Here is a 22,277-nt window from a genome sequence, read left to right on the forward strand (position 1 = left end):
GGAAATCCGCCTGCCTCTGCCTCCCAAGTGCTAGGATTAAAGGCGTGCGCCACCACCGCCCGGCACAACAAGTGTTCTTAACTGCAGCGTCATCTCCCAAACTTTCAAAACAATTTTTTTTTTTCTTTTCAAAACAAATTCTTAAAGCCTCACATTCCACTTTAGGTGGCTATTGCTTTACAGTGTCTTTGTGTGGATTCTGTTTTCTTGTTTGGCTAACATTGAAGACTGTGGTAAATTCATTGCTGGCCCGTGAAGTCAGTTTCAGTTTGATGGATATAAAACTGAGACTGACTAAGATAATCAATGAAGATTGTATTAGTTTTCTAAGAAGCAGGGAAAACAATTCAAAAAGCTAAAAGTCAGTTTGCAATTAATCTTTTATTCTCAGAAGAAAACTAGCTGGTTAGCATTGAAGAGGGTGCACAAGCTAACATTTAGTTCCGGGACACATAACTTTGCTGCTTCGTGCAACAGAACTCCCCATAATGGCTTCAAGCTGCTAGTCTGTTATTGAATATAGTTTCATGAAAAGACAAAGTACTACTACTATGCAGTTCTTCCTTTTTCACCAAGATGGAGCCGAAAGCGAAGAAAGAGGCTCCTGCCCCTCCCAAAGCCGAAGCCAAAGGGAAGGCCTTGAAAGCTATGAAGGCAGTGCTGAAAGGCACCAACAGCCACAAAAAGAAGATCACCTACCTTCCGGTGGCCCAAGACCCTGCGGCTCCGGAGGCAGCCAAAATATCCTCAAAAGAGTGCTCCCAGGAGAAACAAAGCTTGACCCACACACTATGCTATCATCAAATTCCCACTGACCACCAAGTCAGCCATGAAGAAAATAGAGGATACCAACACGCTTGTGTTCATTGTGGATGTCAAGGCCAACAAGCGCCAGATCAAACAGGCTGTGAAGGAACTCTATGACATTGATGTGGCCAAAGTCAATACCTTGATAAGGCCTGACAGAGAGAGGAAGGCATACGTTCGCTTGACTCCTGATTATGATGCTCTAGATGTTTCCAAAGAGATTGGGGTCACCTAAACTGAGTCCAGATGGCTAATTCTAAATATACACTTTCTTTTTTCACCATTAAAAAAAAAAAGATGCGGTTCTTTTGGCAAATGTTTTGAACCTTTTTTTCTCCCCCCTTTACTGTAAACACGTTCTCCAGGAACTTCTCAAGATCCCCACTGCACTCCAAAGGCCCTTTCCTACTCCTTGAATCAGAGCTCAGCACTGACTTCTAACAATCAGGCTTTCACGAGGAGGGTGATCACAGAGAGAACTCGGCAGAGAAGACCCATGGGTCTCCATGCAGAACCCGTGCTCTAAGAGGTGGATTACTTACACATGAATATTTGTGGGTTTTACACGTAGAATGAGAGGGTGCTGACTTTGCTCTCTTTTACCCAGTCCATACGTAGAGCTATTTTTCTACTAGGAAAGCCTTCTAAAAGAAAGTTGCTTTCCTTGATCTCCAGATAGCAGGGAAGAGAACAGACACGGAACATAATAGGGACGCGTGGCACTCCAAAGATATCACAGGATCGGATGATGCGGAAGCCTTTGCCAAACCTCGGGCCATGGCACCAATCACAGTCAGATGTGCTGAGAAAGAAGAAACAGGGAGGAGATTTTTGAGTTTCTGCTAGTGTAAAACTCAATGCTTGGTTTTCATCGAGCTTACATCTAGATGAGGTACTTGCTACTAAGTCAAAATTTAAATCCTAATACAGTGGAACCACAGATTAGGTATGTGTGCAAGGGACCCATTTTCTAAAGCAAAGGTAATGTGTGTATAGTGCATTATAATTTAAAAGGGAAGCTGTGGATCCTCCTCTTCTTTTGAGGTCCCAGGGATTAAACCCAAGCCTTTGTGAATACCATGTAAACATATGATCATTGAACATATCATGGTGGGTGTCAGTGGCAGAACAAAACCACTCATTTATGGCCAACAAGCAAAAGGAATTGGGGTCCCACAGTTCCGTTAAAGGGCATGTTCACATGACCTATGAATCTTTCACTAGGTCCCACCTCTTAAAGGTTGCTAATCTTCCAGTAATTGCACCTTAGATAAAGACTTTAGGTATGGTTCTCTGAGAGAGCATCAAGATCAAAATTATGCGATAGCAATGTCTTTATTGAGTATTGGTATTTTATATAATCCTGGGAAAACATTTTACTTAGACATACTATAAACATTTGTACCATCCATACAACCCAGAAATGATGATTTATTGTGACATAAATAATCAAAATAGTTACGAAACACCTAGACATAATGAACAAGCTCTAGTGGACCCTAAGAACCCTGGTCTTGAGGTTAGGTAGCAAAGCCCTAATTGCTTGCTGATTCTAGATGTAAAAAAAATAGAAAAGTCTTATCTATTCCTGACATCTCTGGTATTAGAATGGAGTAAAGCATGTCCCATGGGACTAAACAATTTTCAAAGGTAATTCCTAAAAGAGACTTAACTAACAGATGCATAGAAACTGAACCATCTCAGCAACACACTGTTCTCAATGAACTTCAGAAAGAACTGGAGAATATTATAAAATGGGACTGACTTAGACTCCACTAGTATACCTGTAAGACAAGAATTGGTAAATGAACTGTGTGTAAAGGTGTGTGCCAGTGTGTGTGTGTGTGTGTGTGTGTGTGTGTGTGTGTGTGTGTGTATTAGTAAAATACTTAGAGATGTGCTTTGATAAGAAGCATGCTAGAAATTACTTACCTTCTAAGATGCTTTTGAACTGCTATTGGGATGTAGTCAAATACTTTATGTAGATTATTTTTAACAATGAACAAAGAACAAATTTGAGTAAGTTGTGGGGGGTCATTCCAGGAATTCTCCAACCAAAACTGAGGGACAGTGAATGTATTTTCAAGTTGGAGTTTGACCAAGTTAAGCTTCAAAATCCCAGGTGGAAAAGATGTTATGGGATTCCCATCAACTATCAGCTTTTCAAGTGATCTGTGCATAAGAAAATCATAGTTTACAAGATAATCATGCAATTTATAATATTCACCCGAGTTTCAGTACTGATGTCCTTGAAACCTGGCACTATAACATCTAATTTAATATTTTCTTAGAATTAAGAGAATTTCCTTGTAAAACAGGACCATTTTACTACACAAAGAGGTATATTTGTGTGAATGGAGCAGTTAATGCATGCAGTTGTGTGTGTGTGTGTGTGGGGGGGGTCTTTGCAAACTGTTACCACTGTGGAAAAAGAAATATCTATAAATTCAGGAGAACTAAGAAGTGCCACACCACATGAACACAATGTGGTGACACACAGAAAAAAATTGTTTTCAAAAACAACCTGGACACCAATATATAAGTTTTCATTAATGGTTAATAAAAGCAGTGAAATATATAACCTCAAAATAAACGGCTATGTTACGGGTTGTCCCCTCAGCACCTGGGTCCCCTTGCTTTTCACTGTGTCAATTGTTTCTAACAGTCCTTGTCCCTTTATTGAAAGAGAACAGATGTGGCTGGTCTCTCTCATTGCCTCGGGGTGTCTTCTGCAGTCCTTTCTCTCTTTGCTGATGAGTGCTGAGAGCAGACAGAAATGTTCCTGTTCACGAAAGATGTACAGACATCAAACCACTGTCAAAATGCTTTCCAAATGAACAGGCTAGCATGTAGTCTCTAGGTGGTGGAGCAGGTGCTTCTGAATTCCCCTTGACAATCTAGGCTCACATAAACTGCCGCAAACTGGTTTCTCTAATGCTAACTCCAGCTGACAGAAGTAATATATGATTCAAAGGGGTAGGGGGATGTTTCAAATAAAGAGACTGGATAGCTCTTCAAATACAGCTTCATAACTGTATCTCTTGTGGCCACTTAAGTGCAAGGAAAACCCCAAGCGCTTATTTCATCCTGAAGGACAAAAATGGAAGCCGTTATGTTCCCTTTACATGAGACACAAACCTTGGGGTCAGCAGCATAACCCTGCTGTGATCTGAACATTTCCGTACTTCCTCTCATCTTTTTAAATTCACATTTTCCGTGCTTTGGAATATGTTTTGATCATGTTCCTTCCCCTATCCTAACTTCTTCCAGATCCCCCCCACCTCCCTACCAACCCATCTTTGTTTTTTTTCTTTCTCTCTATTAAAAAAAGCAAGCAACCAAACAAACAAACAAACAGAAACTCCCCACAAAGCCAAAAACCCAAACCCCAAACAAAACCATGGGGTTCATTTTGTGATAGCTCACAGACCTGCCTTGGGATGTAGTTACTATGCCCAATGATATTCCATTGGAAAACACTGATTTTTTTCCTTTGCCAGCAGGGATCACCTTTAAATAATTTTGGTTAGCAATGAACCCCCACTGTCACATTCACACTCTCAGTGCTGGGACTCTGGCTTGAACCTGTGCAGGTCTTGTGCATACAGCCAGTTTCTGAGTTCATATGTGCATCTGTCCTGCTGTGTCTGAAAGATACGATGTCCTTGGAGTCATCCAGCATCTCTGAGTCTTACAATCTTTCTACCTCTTCTACTGGCTAGATCCCTGAGCTTTGAGGAGTAGGGTTTCATGAAGACATCCCATTTAGGACTGAGTGCTCCAAAGTCTTCCACTCTTTGCACATTCTGTAGCTTTGGACCTCTCTGTTAGTTCCCATCTACTGCAAGAAGAGGTTCTCTACGGATGGCTGAATGAGGCACCGGTCTATAGGTACAGCAGAATGTCATCAAGAAGTTGTTTTATTGATATGTTACTTTAGAAGAATAGTGGTATTTGGTTTTTCTGTAGGTTCATAACCTATCTAGGCTCAGGTTCTTGATCAGTTTAACAGCATCAGGTATGAGTTTTATTTCTTGGAGTAGACCTTAAATCCAAGCCGAAAGTGGTTGGTTACTCCCATAACATTTGTGCCACTGTTATGCCAGTATATCTTGCAGGCAGCTCACTGTTGCCCACAGTGTTTGTAGCTGGTTTTGTGATTACTTTTGTCCTCTGGTTAGTGTGCAAGATCACTTTCTATACTATGAATTCTAGTAAGTAGGGGTAATGCTTCTAGTTAGGCACCAGCTCGACTTCTCTAAGATACATGAAATACATAAGCATTGTCTTCAAATACATAAACATTGTCTTCAACAATAGGGTCTTACCATAAGGTTGTGGAAGGCAACCAATAACCATGGCAATAGCCTGTGATGTTTGGGGAGTTTGCATGTAACCCCTTTGACTAATGACTCAACAATATGTAACTCATTCCTGGCACTGGATGTTTTAGGTGTTGGAATAAGATGGCTAGGAACATTGTCTCCTCTATTATTTGATGAGTCCATTTAGATTTCTTCTTTATATGTATAAATTTTAAGAAGCTTCTACCATAAGTTTCCATATGGTTTTTCAATGACCTTTAGTGTTAGTTGTTCCCCCAACCCCCTGCACCATAAGCCCTCAATTACCCTTCCCTTCTATCCCCTTCCTATTTAATACTATTTCAGTTTACCCTTTAGCCTCCAGAAAACTACATTCTATTTTCCCTTTCACGGGAGACCCCCTCCTCCACACTAGACCCTTACTGGGTATTTAACTTCTGTGATTATTTGGATTTTAGCACATATATTGAAGCTTAAGAACTAACAACTGCGGGGCAGTGGTGGTGCACGCCTTTAATCCCAGCACTTGAGAGGCAGAGGCAGGTGGATTTCTGAGTTCGAGGCCAGCCTGGCCTACAGAGTGAGTTCCAGGACAGCCAGGGCTACACAGAGAAACCCTGTCTCGAAAAACAAAACAAAACAAAACCCCCAAAACAAAACAAAACAAAAAAAGAACTAAAATCTACATATGAGAAAAAAAAATACAATCTCTGTCTTCTTAGTTTAGTGTTACCTCTTTCAGGATGATTTTCTTCCTAACTATTAACATTTACCTGCAAATTTTATCACTTTATTTTTCTTAACAGCCAAATAATATTCTGTTGTTGTGAATGTTCTGCATTTTCACTGAGTGTTTATCAGTTGAGAGCTTCCTGAGGAGCAACCACACTGATTTCCGTGGTGGGTGTACCAGTTTACACTCCCCCCAGCAACATATAACTGTCCCTTTTCCCCCAACAGCACATGCTGTCATTTGTTTTATTGATCTTGGCCACTCTGTCTGGTGTATGATGGAGTCTCAAAGTAGTTGTGATGTGCATTTCTCTGATGGCTAAGGATGTTGAGCATTCTTTAAGAGTTTCTCAACTATTTGGGTCTTATCTTTTGAGAAGTCTTCTGCTTAGTTCTGTATCCCATTTTATAATTGCTTTGCTTTCCTTATGCCCAGGGGTTTTGTTTTTATTTCATTACTCCATATATAGTTGACATTAACTCTCTATCAGATGCATAATTGGTAGGTATTTTCCTATTCTATATAGACTTCTTCATCAGACTGGTGTCCTTTCCCATACAGACTTCATGAGGTTCTAATTTCAATTTTGGTCTTAGTGTCTGTACTATCAGTATGTTGTTCAGAAATTCCTTTCCAGTGCCAAAGAGTTCAAGTCCATTCCCCTCTTTCTCCTCTGTCAGGTTCAGGTTATGTCCTAGTTAGGGTTTCTATTGGTGCAATGCAGCACCATGACCAAAAGGCAAGTTAGGGAGGAAAGGGTTTATTTGACTTAAGCTTCCACATCACTGTTCATCATTGAAGAAAGTCAGGACAGGAACTCAAGTAGGGAAGGGACCTGGAGACAAGAGCTGATGCAGAGGCCATGGAGAGGTGCTGCTTACTGGCTTGCTTATCATGGCTTGCTCAACCTGCTTTCTTGCAAAGTTTTGAGCAACCATCTCAGTGATGGCACCCCCACAATGTCGTGGGATCTTCTCCATCAATAAGTAGTTAAGAAAATGCCTTACAGCCAGATCTTATGGAGGCATTTTATCAATTGCTGTTTCCTCCTTCAGCTAACTCTAGCTTGTTTCAAGTTGACATAAAACTATCCAACACAGGTTCTGTGTTCTTATATTGTGGTCTTTGATCCATTTGGAATTGAGTTTCATGCACGATGCTAAATATGGATTTATTTAAAAATTTCTGTATTCAGCTGTCCAGTTTAACAAGCATTACTTTTTTGAAGATGCTGTCTCTTCTTCAGTTTACATTACTGTTTCTCTTTGTGGATTTTTCCTATAATGATTATGTGGTGTCCTTCCCTATGTCTTCCAATTAATGTGTCTGATGTCTATTTTGTCAGGTATTAAAATAGCTCTACCAGCTTCCTTCTTTGATCAGTTTGCTTGAAATACCTTTTACCTATTCCTCAAGGTGAGGTGCATTTTTTGGATGCAGCAGAAAGATGGATCTTGTTTTCTAATCCAATCTGTTAGTTTGTGTCTCTTTATTAGAGTATTGAGAGCACTAACAGTGAGACTTATCAATGAACAGTGTTTATTGATTTCTACTATTTTGTTGTTGTGGTGTAGGTATTTTTCCAACTTTTTTGATTTACTTGGAATTTTTGTTCCTTGTGTCTTCTGGAGTGTAGTTAATCTCTTCAAACTAAAGTTTTCCAACTAATGTCCTCTGTAGGGCTGGGTTCAAAGATAGAAGTTGCTTAAGCTTGGTTTCATCATGGATGTTTTCTTTTTCTGTTGTTATGATTGATAGTTTTGATGGCGGTAGTAGTCTGGGCAGCCACTTATGGTCTCTCCAAGTTTGGAGAACGTCCATCCAGGCTTTTTTTTTTGCTTTCAGAATCTCCATCGAAAAGTTTGATGTTACTCCAATTGGCCTGCTTTTGTGTGTGACTCACCTCCTGCCACAACCTTGCAGTTTACAGTATCTTAAGCTGTTGTTCTAGTCTGTATGTTTAGTGTTTTGCTTATTATGTGTCACGGGGGATTTATATTCTGCTCCCGTCTAGCTGGTGTTCTATAAACTTCTTATACTTTGATATGCATTTCTACTTTTATATTGGGAAAATTTTCTTTATGATCTGTTTAAAAATATTTTTCTGTGCCTCTGGCCACCTTCTTCTTCCTCTATACAATTGTTTGTAGATTTTGTCTTTTCATAGTATCCCATATTTCCAGGATATTTTAGGCCTGGATTTTTCTTTAAAGTAATTATCTTTATTTTAATTGTAGCTTGAATATCAGTTGATCTTTACTGGTAAGAATCTGTACATTACATTCAATTAGTAAGAAATAGTTACACAAGGCTCAACAGGACACAGGAGATCTAATCACAGTGACTGATATCAGCAAGGAGGTCACAGATTACTCCTCTATGCACTTTGAAATCTTCATATATTCCCAGAGGAGCTAAATATTAAATGAATAGTTTATAAAACTACAGGAAACCTGGATTTTTAAAAAAGACTTAACATTTTATATAACCTATCTATTAATTTCTTCTACCTTGCTTTCAACACATGAAAATTTCTCTTCCATGTCTTGTAGTCTGTTGTGAGGCTTATCTCTAAGGATTTTGTTTGAAATCTAACTTTTTCATTTCTAGTTTTATTTCAATTTGGATTTTTCTTTTTAGGGATTCCATTTCTTTGTCAGATTCTACTTTCAGGTTTTGATTTGTTTTCATTATTCTATGAAACTGGTTCTTTGTGTTTTCACAGTCTTTGGTAAGGTATTTATTCTTATGCTCTTTAATGTCCTTGAGCAGAGTCAAAATTGCTATTTTGAAGTCCATATTTTGTGCTTCATCTAAATTGCTTTTCTCAGGGACTATTCCAATTGGGTTGCTGACTTCTGAAGGAGACACATAGTCTTGGATGTCCATGTTCGTGTGTTTTTTTGCTTTTGGTTTTTTGGGTTTTTTGCACTGGGATCTACACATCTAGAATTATGATATTTGAAGTGTTTATTTTTTGGGGGGGAGTGAGGGTTTCGAGAGAGGGTTTCTCTGTATTGCCCAGGCTGTCTTGGATCTTACTCTGTAGACCAGGCTGACCCCAAACTCAGAAATCTGCCTGCCTCTGCCTCCCAAGTGCTGGGATTAAAGGCGTGCGCCACCACCGCCCGGCTGAATTGTTTCTTGATGTAAATGTTTAGATATGTTTTGTTGGGTAAATACTCTGTTGTTTGGTTGCTGTTGTCTTTTCTGGATCCTCTGAAAGTGTGGTGGCTGTGGGGTCCTTATTAGAGACTGTTTTTGTGGGTCAGTATGTGACATAAAGGACTGGGGATGGACTAGAAGCAAAGGTTGAGGGGCAGCAGGACAGGACTAGGCATACCTTGAGTCTGTACCAAGATGTGAGAATGGGGATAGTAGAGGAGGGGCTCCTGCAGGCAGGCTGAAGCATGGCTAAGGACATGCCTGGAGAGAGACCATAATGAAAGAGCTGGCTAGAGCCATGTATCTCCACCACGGAATGGAGGTGGGATGGGAGGAGGGCTCCTGGCAGCACACAGAATGCCTCTATAGTCTTACATTGAATGTCTTACTCCCAAGATATTTGAAGGTAGAGCCTCTAAGAAATGATTTGGTTTTGAGGGAGAGCTCTCACAAATGGGATAACTGCCCTTATAAATGAAGCTTTGGAAAGACCCCTTTGCCCCTTCTGACCTGTGAGGTGAGAATGAGTTAGAAGAAAGGGTACTCTGCCTCCCCTGAGGGTGATGGGTAAGTTTTTTAGCATGATTAAGACACTTGAAGTCAGTATTAGTGGTAATGATGTCATTTTAACTGTATATTGTGAGCACTACTTTGTGTTTCTTTAGGTCAGTGGTTCTCAACCTTCCAAATGTTGCAACCCTTCAATACAGTTCCTCATGTTGTGGTGACCTCCAACCATGAAATTATTTTCGTTGTTAATTCATAACTATAATTTTGCTACTGTTATGAATCTTAATGTAAATAGTTTTGGAGCTAGGGGTTTGCCAAGCGGGTTGGCAAGCCACAGGTTGAGATCCGCTGCTTTAAGGAAAGATGTTAGGAAAGGGGAAGATTGACTACTTAGCAGCTGTTGAGCTCTCACTGTCCGGAGCCCGTAGACTAAAACAGCTGGCTATCAGCTACATAGCCCATCACCCCCATCAGCCAACTGGACATCCCACAGACTCCGAGGAGCTTCAGGATGATCTTGGCTGATGACCCTGGTTTAGGCGCAGACTCAGCCAGGGCTGTTTAAAATAGCCTCTACTAGCTTTTTAGCTCTCTCAAGTCTCGCTGAAGTCTATGCAAGAGAGGAAACATTTCCACCGACAGTGCGGCAAAGGGATGCTGCATGCTGCCATGTCTGGTGCTAAGAGGCAGTAATGTGACTGGTCCAAGCAAATGGCTGTGATTGTTCCAAATTTCCCTTCTGGGGCTATATAAGCAGGGTGCTCAGGCTCAGGGGATCCGCTGGGAAGACGCTCTCCGGTGTCTCCTTGCATGATGTTTGACCATTAGGCCTGATAAAGGGCTTCTCTTCAGTGAATTCTTCTTGGCCGTGTTCAGTAGTATAGGCCGAGTGGGGAACAAGGAAGGGCAGATACAAAGTACTGACAGCAGAGTGTCAGCTCCAGAGCAAGACAGAGGATTGTGGATGGGGAGGACTGACAGCAGAGTGTCAGCTCCAGAGCAGGATGGCGGGTTGTGGATGGGGAGGAAGAGCAAGAGGGGGCGGAGACCTGCGATAAACCCGGGAGAAAATCTGCAAGGAACCTCAGTGTTCCAGGGAGACACATCAGCTCTCAGCCCAGACGTGCTGCCTGGAAGGTGAGGAATCCTGATGCCAGGAAGCACCAGCTACAGTCAAGGCCCAAGGAATCCCGACTTCCTAAACCCGCATAAGAGCTGTAACAACTGCGAGAGGAAAGGGAACATCTGGAAATACAAAGGGAGCCGGTAACCGATTAGGTGAGCAGGGTTTTCAGGCTCCAAAATGGATAAAGCTGGGGTGTTGGGGAGATAGGGGTAGGAGTGGGGAAGAGTATTCTGAACACATCCCCAACAAGAAAGGAACAGGGGCGGGGTAAAGTAAACACATAGAAAAGTGAACTGTATCTATTATAACAACCATGCATAAGCTGGATTGTCCTGGTAAAATATAAGGATTACCACATGAAACTTTAAAAAACTTGATAGAAACATTAGAAAACCAGAGGAAGACTGTGTTCCAAGAAAGCCAATCAGATAGTGAGAACTAATAATGGAAGTTGGTTACATAGCTTGATTTTAAAAATTAGTCTAAAATAGTACATCTTTTCTATTCTGTATTTACCTTAATCAGATGATACTAGAAATAAAAGAAATAGTATGTGCAGAAATGTAGTTACGAAATACTTGGAGACAGTTATTACAGAAGTTAAGTGAGTCACAAACTGCTGTGAAGGGCATAAAATTAGATTTGAGAGGCTGGAGAGGCGGCTCGGCTCGGCAGCGAAGAGCACATGCTGCTTTTGCGGAGGACCAAGTTCCACTTCCAGCACCCATGTCAATTGGCTTACAACTGCCTGCAACTCAAGCTCCTGGGAATTCAATGTCTCTGGCCTCTCTAAGCCCCTGTACTCACATGCACAAAATCTCACATAGATACAGACAGATATGTAATTTAAAATGAAATACGTTAAACAATTTGAATGATTAAGAGTATATAATGTTTTGGATTTTAGTTTCATCATATATATATATATTTATATCATATATATTGTGTGTATACTTGTGTATATAGTGCCCTTAGAAGTCAGAAGAGGGCATCAGATGCTGGAACTGGCATTTCAGGCAGTTGTGAGCCACTCAATGTGGGTGTTAGAAAATGAACTTGGGTCCAATGGAAGAAGAGCAAATGCCGTTAATCACTTTGCCATCCCTCTAGCCCATGCAATATGTTTTAAAGTAAAAAATAAAAGCAGGGCAGTGGTGGCGCATGCCTTTAATCCCAGCACTTGGGAGGCAGAGGCAGGCGGATTTCTGAGTTCCAAGACAGCCTGGTCTACAGAGTGAGTTCCAGGACAGCCAGGTGTACAAAGAGAAACCCTGAACCTTGAAAAAAACAAAACAAAACAAAACAAACAAATAAAAAATATTGTCAACAAAAACTTTATATAACTCAAGACAACTGCAATTAATGTGTCAAGTTTGTGTTTGTGTGTGCTGTGGCAAGTATACACAAAACCATCTAAAGTTTATAACAAAACCATCTTCCCTCTTAGTTATTATTATAAATTCATAGTAAAAGTAAGACACAGAGCCACGCAAGGTGGTGCACACCTTTAATACTAGCACTTAGGATGCAGAGGCAGGCAACTTTGAGTTGGAGGTTAGCCTGGTTTACATAGTGAGTTACAGATCAGCCAGGAAGGCATAGTGAGACCCTGTCTCAATATAGGACACAGATAAATCCAAGGCTTTTGTTAATTTGTAAAAGAATTTGACTTTCGGTGTGTGTGTGTGTGTGTGTGTGTGTGTGTGTGTGTGTGTGTAAAATGACATTGAAATGTATAAGAACCATATATATCCACACCAGAAAGTGAACCAAAATAAAAGGTTATTATATTTTACTTTTAAAGTATCATTGGAAGTAGAGCTTGCAGAAACTACATACTAGATATCCAAATTACATTTGAAAGTAAACCCCACAATTCACATATTATATTTTGTGACTGAAACAAATGAAAAAACTAAAGTCTTTGTCATTATTGTAACAAAACATCTTTAATGGGATGGTCATTTACCCTGTATCTATTACTTTGCAAATACCTGAGTTTCTGGATTTCATTTGGAATAGCTTCAATTTCATTGTAGGAAATATCAAGCTCCTCAAGATAATTCAGGCAAAATAACCTTAAATAGAAAAAGCAGTGAGTTATGAAAGAGACTAGTCATTGTCACTAGAAATTAAGACATTTACAAGTTAAATATTTTTCTGATGACACTGAGTCACATCGACATCTTTTTATTGTGGGTGGTATACATTCCATGAACACCTCCGAAAACAGTGCTGCTCTCTGTGAAGCCTGGAACGACGGCATTTGGTGTGGAGAAGCCTCACGTAACAAAAGATAACCAAGAACCTTTCATCATCAGAAAGTCTCTCTTGGTCTTCACCTTAGTTTCTTGCTTGAATTCTAGGTAGCCGGAAACAGCAGGACAATAACTCCAGCATCCTGCTGTTGAGGGGACCGGGTCCTACTGGAGGCTTCACACAGCATCTCTCATGCCTCTCCTAGCTTCCCAGAGTTCCCTGAAGTCCTAGCCTGCCCCTGACTTGCAGCAGCATTTATCTCTGATTTCACAGGGTTTCTTTCCACCAGTCAGTCACTAGATCCAGAGCCCTCCCTCATGTAAGATGACCCCATTTAATTCGACAAATTGAATTTACATATTATAATTACAAGTAAGGTCGCATCCTGAGATTTTATGTGGACGTGGACTTTTGAGGTCTTTGTTCAACCCATGTGTATTATGACTTTGATTGTTCTTCCCATCAAGTTAAATGACCAAAGTAGGAACTAAAAGATATAATGGATCTATGGCACACAATCACAGCATTATGAGTCTGTCTCCTATGGGATGCAAATAGAAACCACTTTTTGAAGGCTTGAATTAAACAGCTAAGTATGATGTTGATCATAATCCCTGGAAACCACCCCTCACCACTGTGTGGACACTGTTCTCAAAATCTGCCTTTCCCCACCCAACCTGAGATATTGCATGCCTAAGGCACTGTGAGCACAGGATTTTACTAACCTCCAACTGTTTCAGCATGGCAGATGAAGATCTTCATGGTCCCACCCTTGATTACTTTCCTGCGTTGCCTGTCACCCCCATCCCATAATTTCCTATGATCCACTATTTGTTTGCTAAAAGTACCTGAATTAATAGTTCTTACATATCTCCAAATGCCATGCTGCATCTGCACAAAATTGACTCTTTGGTCATTTTCTTCTCATATTTTAAATGTTAAAACAGATGTAACCTCTTGCACAGAACTCTTTTTGCAAATCCTTTCAACTGGAAGAACTGACACTTCTGAGTGTCGGCTTACTTCTCAGACCCTGTCCTATTGTAACTATCCAATGTATGAATAAATCAGAAGTGAATGAACCCCAGTTATCTAAACTCCTAAGAAACTGTTGACAATGGTTTGGAAACTGTAAGATAACCCTTTTTGATTCAGTGGTCAACCCCTCAACTTCTTTTTCACTGCTGTAAAGAAAATGTTAGCAGTATCTACTCTATTTTGTTGTTGTTGTTGTTTTAAACTTAAGATCAGCTGGGCAGTGGTGGTGCATGCCTTTAATCCCAGCACTTAGGAGGCAGAGGCTGGCAGATCTCTGAGTTCGCGGCCAGCCTGGTCTACAGAGTGAGTTCCAGGACAGCCAGGGCTACACAGATAAACCCTGTCTCGAAAAACAAACAAACACACAAAAAAACCAAAAAACCAAAAAATAAAAAAATAAACTTAAGATCATATTTTACTTTTTTACCCCAAGGAGTTGTTCTCTGCCATCAGTGGACCACAGAGATCTTCTCCTTCACACTTCCTTCCCCTCACTTATCCCATTATCCCGGCCACCAACTTCAGGAGGAATTTCCTGGGAACCTACAGGCTAGTCTGGTCAGGAAAGTAGGTAGGCTAGTTGCAGATCTTCACCTCTCCAATGAATCCTCCAGATCCAATCTCTCAGTCTCATCCACTGAATCCTCCAGATCCAATCTCTCAGTCTCATCCACTGAATCCTCCAGGTCCAATCTCTCAGTCTCACCCACTGAATCTTCCAGATCCAATCTCTCAGTCTCACCCACGGCTCTGGAGGATGTTGTGGACTCCCTTCACTCTCAGTAGACGCTGGTGGATCACCCTGTTTTCCTCCCTCCTGTAGACCCCTCTAGCCCACCCCCACTCCTAAGTGTCAGCTCCTAATATCTAGGAACACATTTTATTTGGAAACCTCATTGGCCACATCTATCAGGATTCCAGCAGAATTTGCTACCGGGCAACACCCAGCTACCACATTCTCCTAAGAACTAGAGAGGAAATAGAAAGCAAGGGGGCAGATGATCACCCACCCTGTGGAGAGCCACAGCTGCCACCCTAAATATAGCGCCTGGCCTCCGGCCAGAGCAGAAAGCACCGCAATAAACAAGTCCTTATTTGGAGCATCGCGATAAACAAGTCCTTATTTAGAAAAGTTGAGTGCCTCCAGTTTGTGATGCAAGCTGGCATGATTTTTCGTAGCCTATTATGCTTTGCCACGTAGCCGATGCTGATTGGGACCAGGGAAAGTATTTAACCCGTGAGTTCTGGGGAGAGAGATGAATGAATGATTCTGTAGTGCAAGGTTCCTGAATAAACTGCTTGGAGAAGAGTTCGTGGTCGCCTCCTTATTTCTGCTGGTCAGTGAGGCAGCGACACCACCCAACAAAGACAAGACCAGATATCAGCACCTAGAACTGTAGTCTTTCCAAACTCTAGATGCCTAGATGCCAGCATAAAAACATAGTTAGTAACAGTCATGAGAATACGTCTCCACCAAAGGCCATCTTCCCTACTGCAGCAGGCCCTAAGTATTTCAACATAGCTGAAACACAAGGAAAAAAACTTACAATAACCTTATGAATATGATAGATGTCTTTAAAGAAATGAATAAATCTTTTAAAGAAATCTATGAAAATAACAACAAACAGTAGAAGGAAATAAATGAAACATTTTAAGATCTGAAAGTAAAATAGAACCAGTAAAGAAAACCCAAACTGGGTTGGGGAGATGGCTCAGCGGGTAAGAGCAGTGACTGCTCTGCCGAAGGTCCTGAGTTCGGATCCCAGCAGCCACATGGTGCCTCACAACCACCCGCAATGAGATGATGTCCTCTTCTGGTTCTGAAGACAGCTACAATATATCACGCCAGAGCGAGCGGGGTGGAAAGAGCGGGACCGTCCTGAGTTCAATTCCCAGCCGCCAGATGATGGCCCGTGGCCACCTGTACAGCTACAGTGTACTCATACACATAAAATAAATAAATAAATCTTAAAAAAAAAGAAAACCCAAACTGAGGGAAATCTGGAAATGAAAAATTTAGGAACTCAAACAGGACCTCAGAGACAAGTCTCACCAACAGAATACAAGAGACAGAAGAGAGAATTTCAGGCATTGAAGACACAATAGAAGAAATGAGTATACCAACTGGGACACTACGAAAAGACCAAATTTAAGAATAATAGGAATACACAAAGGAGAAGAAATTCAGGTAAACAGTGAAGAAACTACTTTCAACAATATCATAGAAGAAAACTTTTCTAACCTAAAGAAGGAGATGCCTATCAAAGTACATAACAGGATACATATATACAAAGTAGTATATAGGATATTGAATATATCTGACTAGAAAAAAACATGCATTGTCAACATATAATAATCAAAACATTTAAATGTAAGAACAAAGAGAAAAATGTTAAAAGGTACAAGGGGAAAAGACCAAGTAATATACAAAGACTTATTAGAATAACACCTGACTTCTCAATGGAGACTTTAAAGCTAGAAGAGCCTGCATAGATTTTCTACAAACTCTAAGAAACCACAAATGCCAGTCTAGACTACTATACCCAGAAAAACTTTCAATCACAATAGATAAAGAAAACAAGACACTACATGTTAAAACCAAATTTAAGAAATACCTATTTACAAATCTTTACTTACAAGGAAAGGATTAAAAAAAAAAAAAAAAAAAAAAAAAAAAAAAAAAAGGACAACTCCAACTGAAAGGGTTGACCAAACTCAAAAATAAACAATTTCTGTTTATTGACATCTCATATCAATGGTCTCAATTCCCCAGTAAAAAGACACAGACTAACAGAATTCATGTGAAAACAGAAGCCATCCTTCTTTGCTTCCAAAAAACACACCTTAATATCAAGGATAGACATCACCTTAGGGTAAATATCTAAGAAGCAAGCTAGACTAGTCAAAAGAAACTTCTGATAAGAGACATCACACCAAACATTACTTCAGATAAAATAGTTAGAAAAATATGTTCCAAGCAAATGGACCTAAGAAGCAAATTGGAGTAGTCATTTTAATATCTGATAAGAGAGATTTCAAACTAAAACCAATCAGAGGACATATAGAAAGATACTACTTACTCATCAAAGGAAAAACCACCAAGATGGCATTGAAATTCTTAACATCTGTGCATCAAACACAAGGGCAGTCAAGTTCATATAAAGAAAATCCTTCTGTCGCATCCAAGAAATACACTGTTACAGCAAGAATAGATATTACTTCGAACTAAAGGGTTACAAAAAGATATTCCAAGCAAATGAACTTAAGAAGCAAGCTGATGTAGCCATTTTAATCTAACAAAATAGGCTTCAAACCAACATTAATCAAAAGAGAGAGGGAAGGACACTACATATTCATCACCAAGATTACATTTCATTTCTTAACAATTTTTAAATTTTTTTGGTTTTTTGAGACAAGGTTTCTCTGTGTAGCCCTGGCTGTCCTGGAACTCACTCTGTAGACCAGGCTGGCCTCGAACTCAGAAATCCACCTGCCTCTGCCTCCCAAGTGCTGGGATTAAATGCATGCAACACCACTGCCCATCTTCTTAACATTTTTTTTAAATTAAAGCTATTACACTTTTAAAAGAATTATTTATTTATTTATATGAGTACACTGCAGCTGTCTCTAAATACACCAAAAGAAGGCATCAGATCCCATTACAGATGGTTGTGAGCCATCATGTGGTTGCTTGGAATTGAACTTAGGACCTCTGGAAGAACAGTCAGTGCTCTTAACCACTGAGCTATCTCTCCAGCCCAATTCTTAACTTTTTTTTTTTTTTTTTTTGTGGTTTTTCGAGGCAGGGTTTCTCTGTGTATCCCTGGCTGTTTAGGAATTCACTCTGTAGATCAGGCTGGCCTCAAACTCAGAAATCTGCCTGCCTCTGCCTCCCAAGTGCTGGGATTAAAGGTGTGCACCACCACCGCCCGGCAATTGTTAACATTCTTAACATGTAGAAACACCACTATAGCTTAAATCACATATTGACTCTCACACATTGATAGTGGGAGACTTTAGTACTCAACTCTCACCAATAGACAAGTCATCCAGAAAAAAAAAAAGTAAAGGAATGCTGATGCTAAATGATATTATAAATCAAATAGTGGACTTAACAGATATTGACAAAACTTTCAGCCAGGTACTAAACAATAAATATTAACACCAACACAGCAATACACATTGATCAACAATGGCATTCTCCTGCAAGATATGTTAGTGCAACAGTGGCACAAGGCTTGTAGGAGTAATCAACCAATATCTGATGTGATTAAAGGCCTACTCTACAAGATGGAGCCCTTACCCAATACTGCTCCATGACCAACAACCTGAGACTTGATAGCCCAGGGAACCAGGGTAAACCCAAAAACTACTGTTCTAACTAAAGTAACATAGCAATAAATTGATTCCTAATGACATTCTGCTATACTCATAGATCAGTGCCTTACTCAGCCACCATCAGAGGAGCTTCCTCCTGTAGCAGATGGGAACAAATACAGAGACCCACACTTAGACAATATGCACAGAGTGAGAGACCTTGGCTCAGTCAGCCTAAATAGGATGTCTCTATCACATGCCTCCCCTCAGGGGTCAGAAAACCTAGAAGCAGAGGTGGGGGAAAGACACCTATGAAACAAGGCCCTCAAATCAACATGGGCAAAACTCACAGAGCCTGAGACAGTGTGCACAGAGCCTTCATGGATCTGTACCAGATTCTTCGTGTATATATTATGGCTTCCAGTTTAGTGGGTTTTATGGAAGCCTTAAGTGTGCAAACAAATGGGTCTCTGATTCTTGTACTTTCTCTTGGGCTCTTTTCTCGGTCTCTCTCTCTCTCTCTCTCTCTCTCTCTCTCTCTCTCTCTCTCTCTTCCCCCCCCCTCTCTTTTTGTCTTATCCAATTCCAATGTGTTAGTTTTTGTTTTATCTTACTATATTCTATTTTATTATTATCCCTTAGAAGCCTGTTTTCTAATAAGACATAGAAAGGGGATAGATCCAGATGGGAAGGGAGGTGTGGTAAGGAGGAAGTAGGAGGAGTAGAGAGAGGGGAAGATATATGTAGAATATATTATGTGAAAAAAAATCTACTTTTCATAAAAGGAAAAACAAAAGGTCTTCCAATGCTCTGACATTTTATTTTGTTGTAGAAACATAGGTCGAGGCGGGGGGGGGGGGGGGGGGAAGAGATGAAAAAGCTTCAGAAATAACTGGAGGAATTTACAAAACAATTTAGAAGATATTTTTCCTTGATTTTTGTAGTGCTCTTGAAATCAAGTGCACTTTCTTTAACCTTCCTAATAGAAACTGACATCAGGGCTGTGAGTGGCTTACCAGTCTTCCAGCAGCTATGATACTTGGGGACCACTGTGCCTTCTCAACTGTGGCATATGGATCTCCCGCAACTAGAAAGATCCAGCTAGGGATGGGAAAAGTACAGTGCAAGAAGCCCATCATATTTTCTAGAAAGCTTAGTCACTCAAGTCACAAGGCTGAGGAAGAACAGTGTTCGTATTTTAAAATCTTAAGTCAAAATTCAGACAAGTAATATCAGAAAACGACAATCGACTTCCTTTCTTGAAATACAGCCCAGGCAGGCCACAAACTCCCTCTGTGACTTTGGCTCTGGCCACTCGGGCTTCATCTGCCTTGTCTTCTCTGTTGTCCCTCCCCCCCCCACCCCCCCCCGCTGTCTCTATCATCCCCCTATGAAAGGATCAGCCCATTTGTCTTCAGTTCTGCACCTGGCTGCCTTTGCATAGCCCATGTGTTCCATTCAGCCCGCTCTCTGGGACTCCCTCTTATCTGGCAGTGTTCAGTGAGTTGCTGTGTCTCCTGAGATATCTGTTTTAAGGAGAGTGCTCATTTCTCCAAAATATCTGGGAATCTGACACTTGCAGCCAAGATTTCTATTATAGACTGTGATTTTATTTGTTGTATTACACTAAGTTTCAGAGGCACTTGGGACACAAAAGCTAGGATTTCTAAGTCTATATGTGCATGTCACATAATAGCTATTAATGGTGGGGAAAATATTACATAAACTAGATTTTCCAGATGTGTATAATATGTTCTATGTATTCTGTGAGATTATAGAAAGTTTAGCATGTAAGGTGTGCTTAATGTGTATTTTTGGGGGGGGTTGTTTGTTTGTTTGTTTGTTTGTTTTCGAGACAGGGTTTCTCTGAGTAGTCCTGGCTGTCCTGGAACTCACTCTGTAGACCAGGCTGGCCTCGAACTCAGAAATCCACCTGCCACTTTAATCCCAAGTGCTGGGATTAAAGGTGTACACCACCACCGCCCGGCTAGCTTAATGTGCATTTTTAATTACATTTAGGACAATTAGGATATATGGAGACAAGCGTATCACATTTCAGTTCCTGAATTGGTATTCATTAGAGCCATACTGTGCTCTGTGTAGCTTGAAGCATCTTTTTGGATACCATATTAAGAAATGAATCCTGCTCACCATAGCAGAGTGAGAATGTTTAAGTAATCAAAATTCTTCTATCCACTTTCAAAAGGGAAATTGAGACTTTACTAAATAATTTATGACTAAATAAAATAACTACAAATCATTTAGTTCTGTGTCTCCCTCAGATGATCAGCCTTACCCAGCAGGAAGCTCTGCAATATAATTAAAGGCAATGGAGAAAATCCTAAGGTACGTCAATAGGTGGATTTCAGTAGGAATTTCTCTGATAGGATTATTCCTCATTTTCAGTACTTGTAGGTTGTGCAGATAAAGTATCTGGCGAACAGAAGAGGCAAATGTTAACTGAAATGAAGAGCATGCAATCTATCACGTGTGTATTCTATACATGCTTTAAACTAATACAGTAAAATCAGTAGAGAAAAAAACATCTTGGCTCATATTGTCTCAGTAAATGTTTTTAGAGAGAGACCAAGGCAGGGTTACCACTGGGTGTTAAGTAAGGAGGGAATGGGGACACCTGAGTCACGAAGGGTGCTGTGGAGCTGCGTCTCTGTCATCTCAACTGCCATAGTTGTTCCTTTTAAATGGTGATTTTACTAATTCTTTGAGAATTTCGTACAATGAATTTTGATCATGGTCATGCTCCTTCAACTCCTCCATGTGTTGTCCCCACGCGCATCTCCCTACCCACTCTATACACTTACCCTGACTGTCTCTCTCTGTCTCTGACCACCGAGTCTCATTTGTGAAGACTGCTCTGGTACCAGGAGTCACACCATTAATGAGAACTGCCTTTCCCTCCCCTAGCAATTATCAAGTACCAGTCACCTCAATTACGGGCAGGACTTTGTGCCCACCTCTCTTCTCCATGCTGGGATCTTGTTTGGCTTGGTTTTGCCCAGGTTTTATGCATGCCCAAATGATTTCTATGAGCTTGTTTGTGCATCCGCCATGCTTCTATGAAGTCATCCACCACCTCTCCCTCTTAGAACCTTTCCACCACACTCTTCTACGTTGATCTCTGAGCCTTAGAGGGAGAGGTCCGCTGCGTACCTCTCAGTTGGGGCTGAGCACTTCAGCCTCTGATTCTCCGCACCCGAGGATTGGCTGAGAGTCTCTGTGTGAATTGCCACATATGTTGTAAGAAGACGCTTCTCTGATGAGAGCTGAATGATGCATTGGCCATGAGACTCCATGTAGTCTTGGTAGGAAGATTGGTTGATAGGGCCTGGTTTTCCTTTCCAGAGTATGTAAATGAGCAGTGGAGAAGCCAATAAAAGGTGATTGATAATGGAAGTGCAAAACCCTAGGTGAGGCTCCTTGGCTTCAGATTGGTCCTTCTGTGATGTAGAGAGTCTGAAAAGCTTCCTTAGACTAGTTGTGGGACGCTTTAACTTATACATTCATTAGAATAAAATGAACCTAAAAGAACAAAGCCCTCAAATCAATATGGGATTCATATGATGTGTTGTGATATCGTGCGTCCTTGACTCAAGAATTGCCATTGCAGGGCTGGAGAGATGGGTCAGAGGTTAAAAGAACTTAATGCTTGAAGAAGACTGGAGTTCTGATCCTTGCACACAAGTGGGTCGGCTCACAACTGCCTGCAACTCCATGGGATACAGTGTTGTCTCTTGACCTCCATGGATACCTCCGCACAAGTATACATATACACAGACACAGACAAAAACACACATCCATGCTGTTGTGAGACAAAACTTTATCTGGGGGACAAGAACACACACACTCCCACAACAGACCAAAGTCTGGATACCACCAAAAGTCCAATGAGCTTCATTGGGGTTATTTACAGGAATATGGGTGAGGAGCAGAAAGGACCCAAAGACAGCTGAGTCACCAAAGCCAACCCAGCATGGGT

The 22,277-nt window shown here is 40.8% G+C and overlaps 1 protein-coding gene and 1 pseudogene across 6 annotated transcripts in view; one reads left to right on the forward strand and one right to left on the reverse strand.

Moving 5' to 3' along the window:
* Positions 1-362: 362 nt before the first annotated feature.
* Positions 363-22,277, reverse strand: part of Lrrc63 (leucine rich repeat containing 63) — a 42,901-nt gene continuing 20,986 nt past the window's right edge. For all 6 annotated transcript variants that reach the window (XM_031363045.1, XM_031363044.1, XM_031363048.1 and 3 more), the window contains exons 7-10: positions 20,577-20,713; positions 12,661-12,744; positions 2,740-2,979; positions 363-1,609 (exon numbers count right to left, since the gene is read on the reverse strand). In XM_031363045.1, the coding sequence (XP_031218905.1) occupies positions 1,369-1,609; positions 2,740-2,979; positions 12,661-12,744; positions 20,577-20,713 (702 nt within the window). In that variant the 3' untranslated portion in view covers positions 363-1,368. The remainder of the gene's footprint in view (positions 1,610-2,739; positions 2,980-12,660; positions 12,745-20,576; positions 20,714-22,277) is intronic.
* On the forward strand, positions 508-1,042 carry LOC116084178 (annotated as a pseudogene).

The sequence above is a fragment of the Mastomys coucha genome, unplaced genomic scaffold (assembly GCF_008632895.1).
Source record: "Mastomys coucha isolate ucsf_1 unplaced genomic scaffold, UCSF_Mcou_1 pScaffold9, whole genome shotgun sequence".
NCBI lineage: Eukaryota > Metazoa > Chordata > Mammalia > Rodentia > Muridae > Mastomys > Mastomys coucha.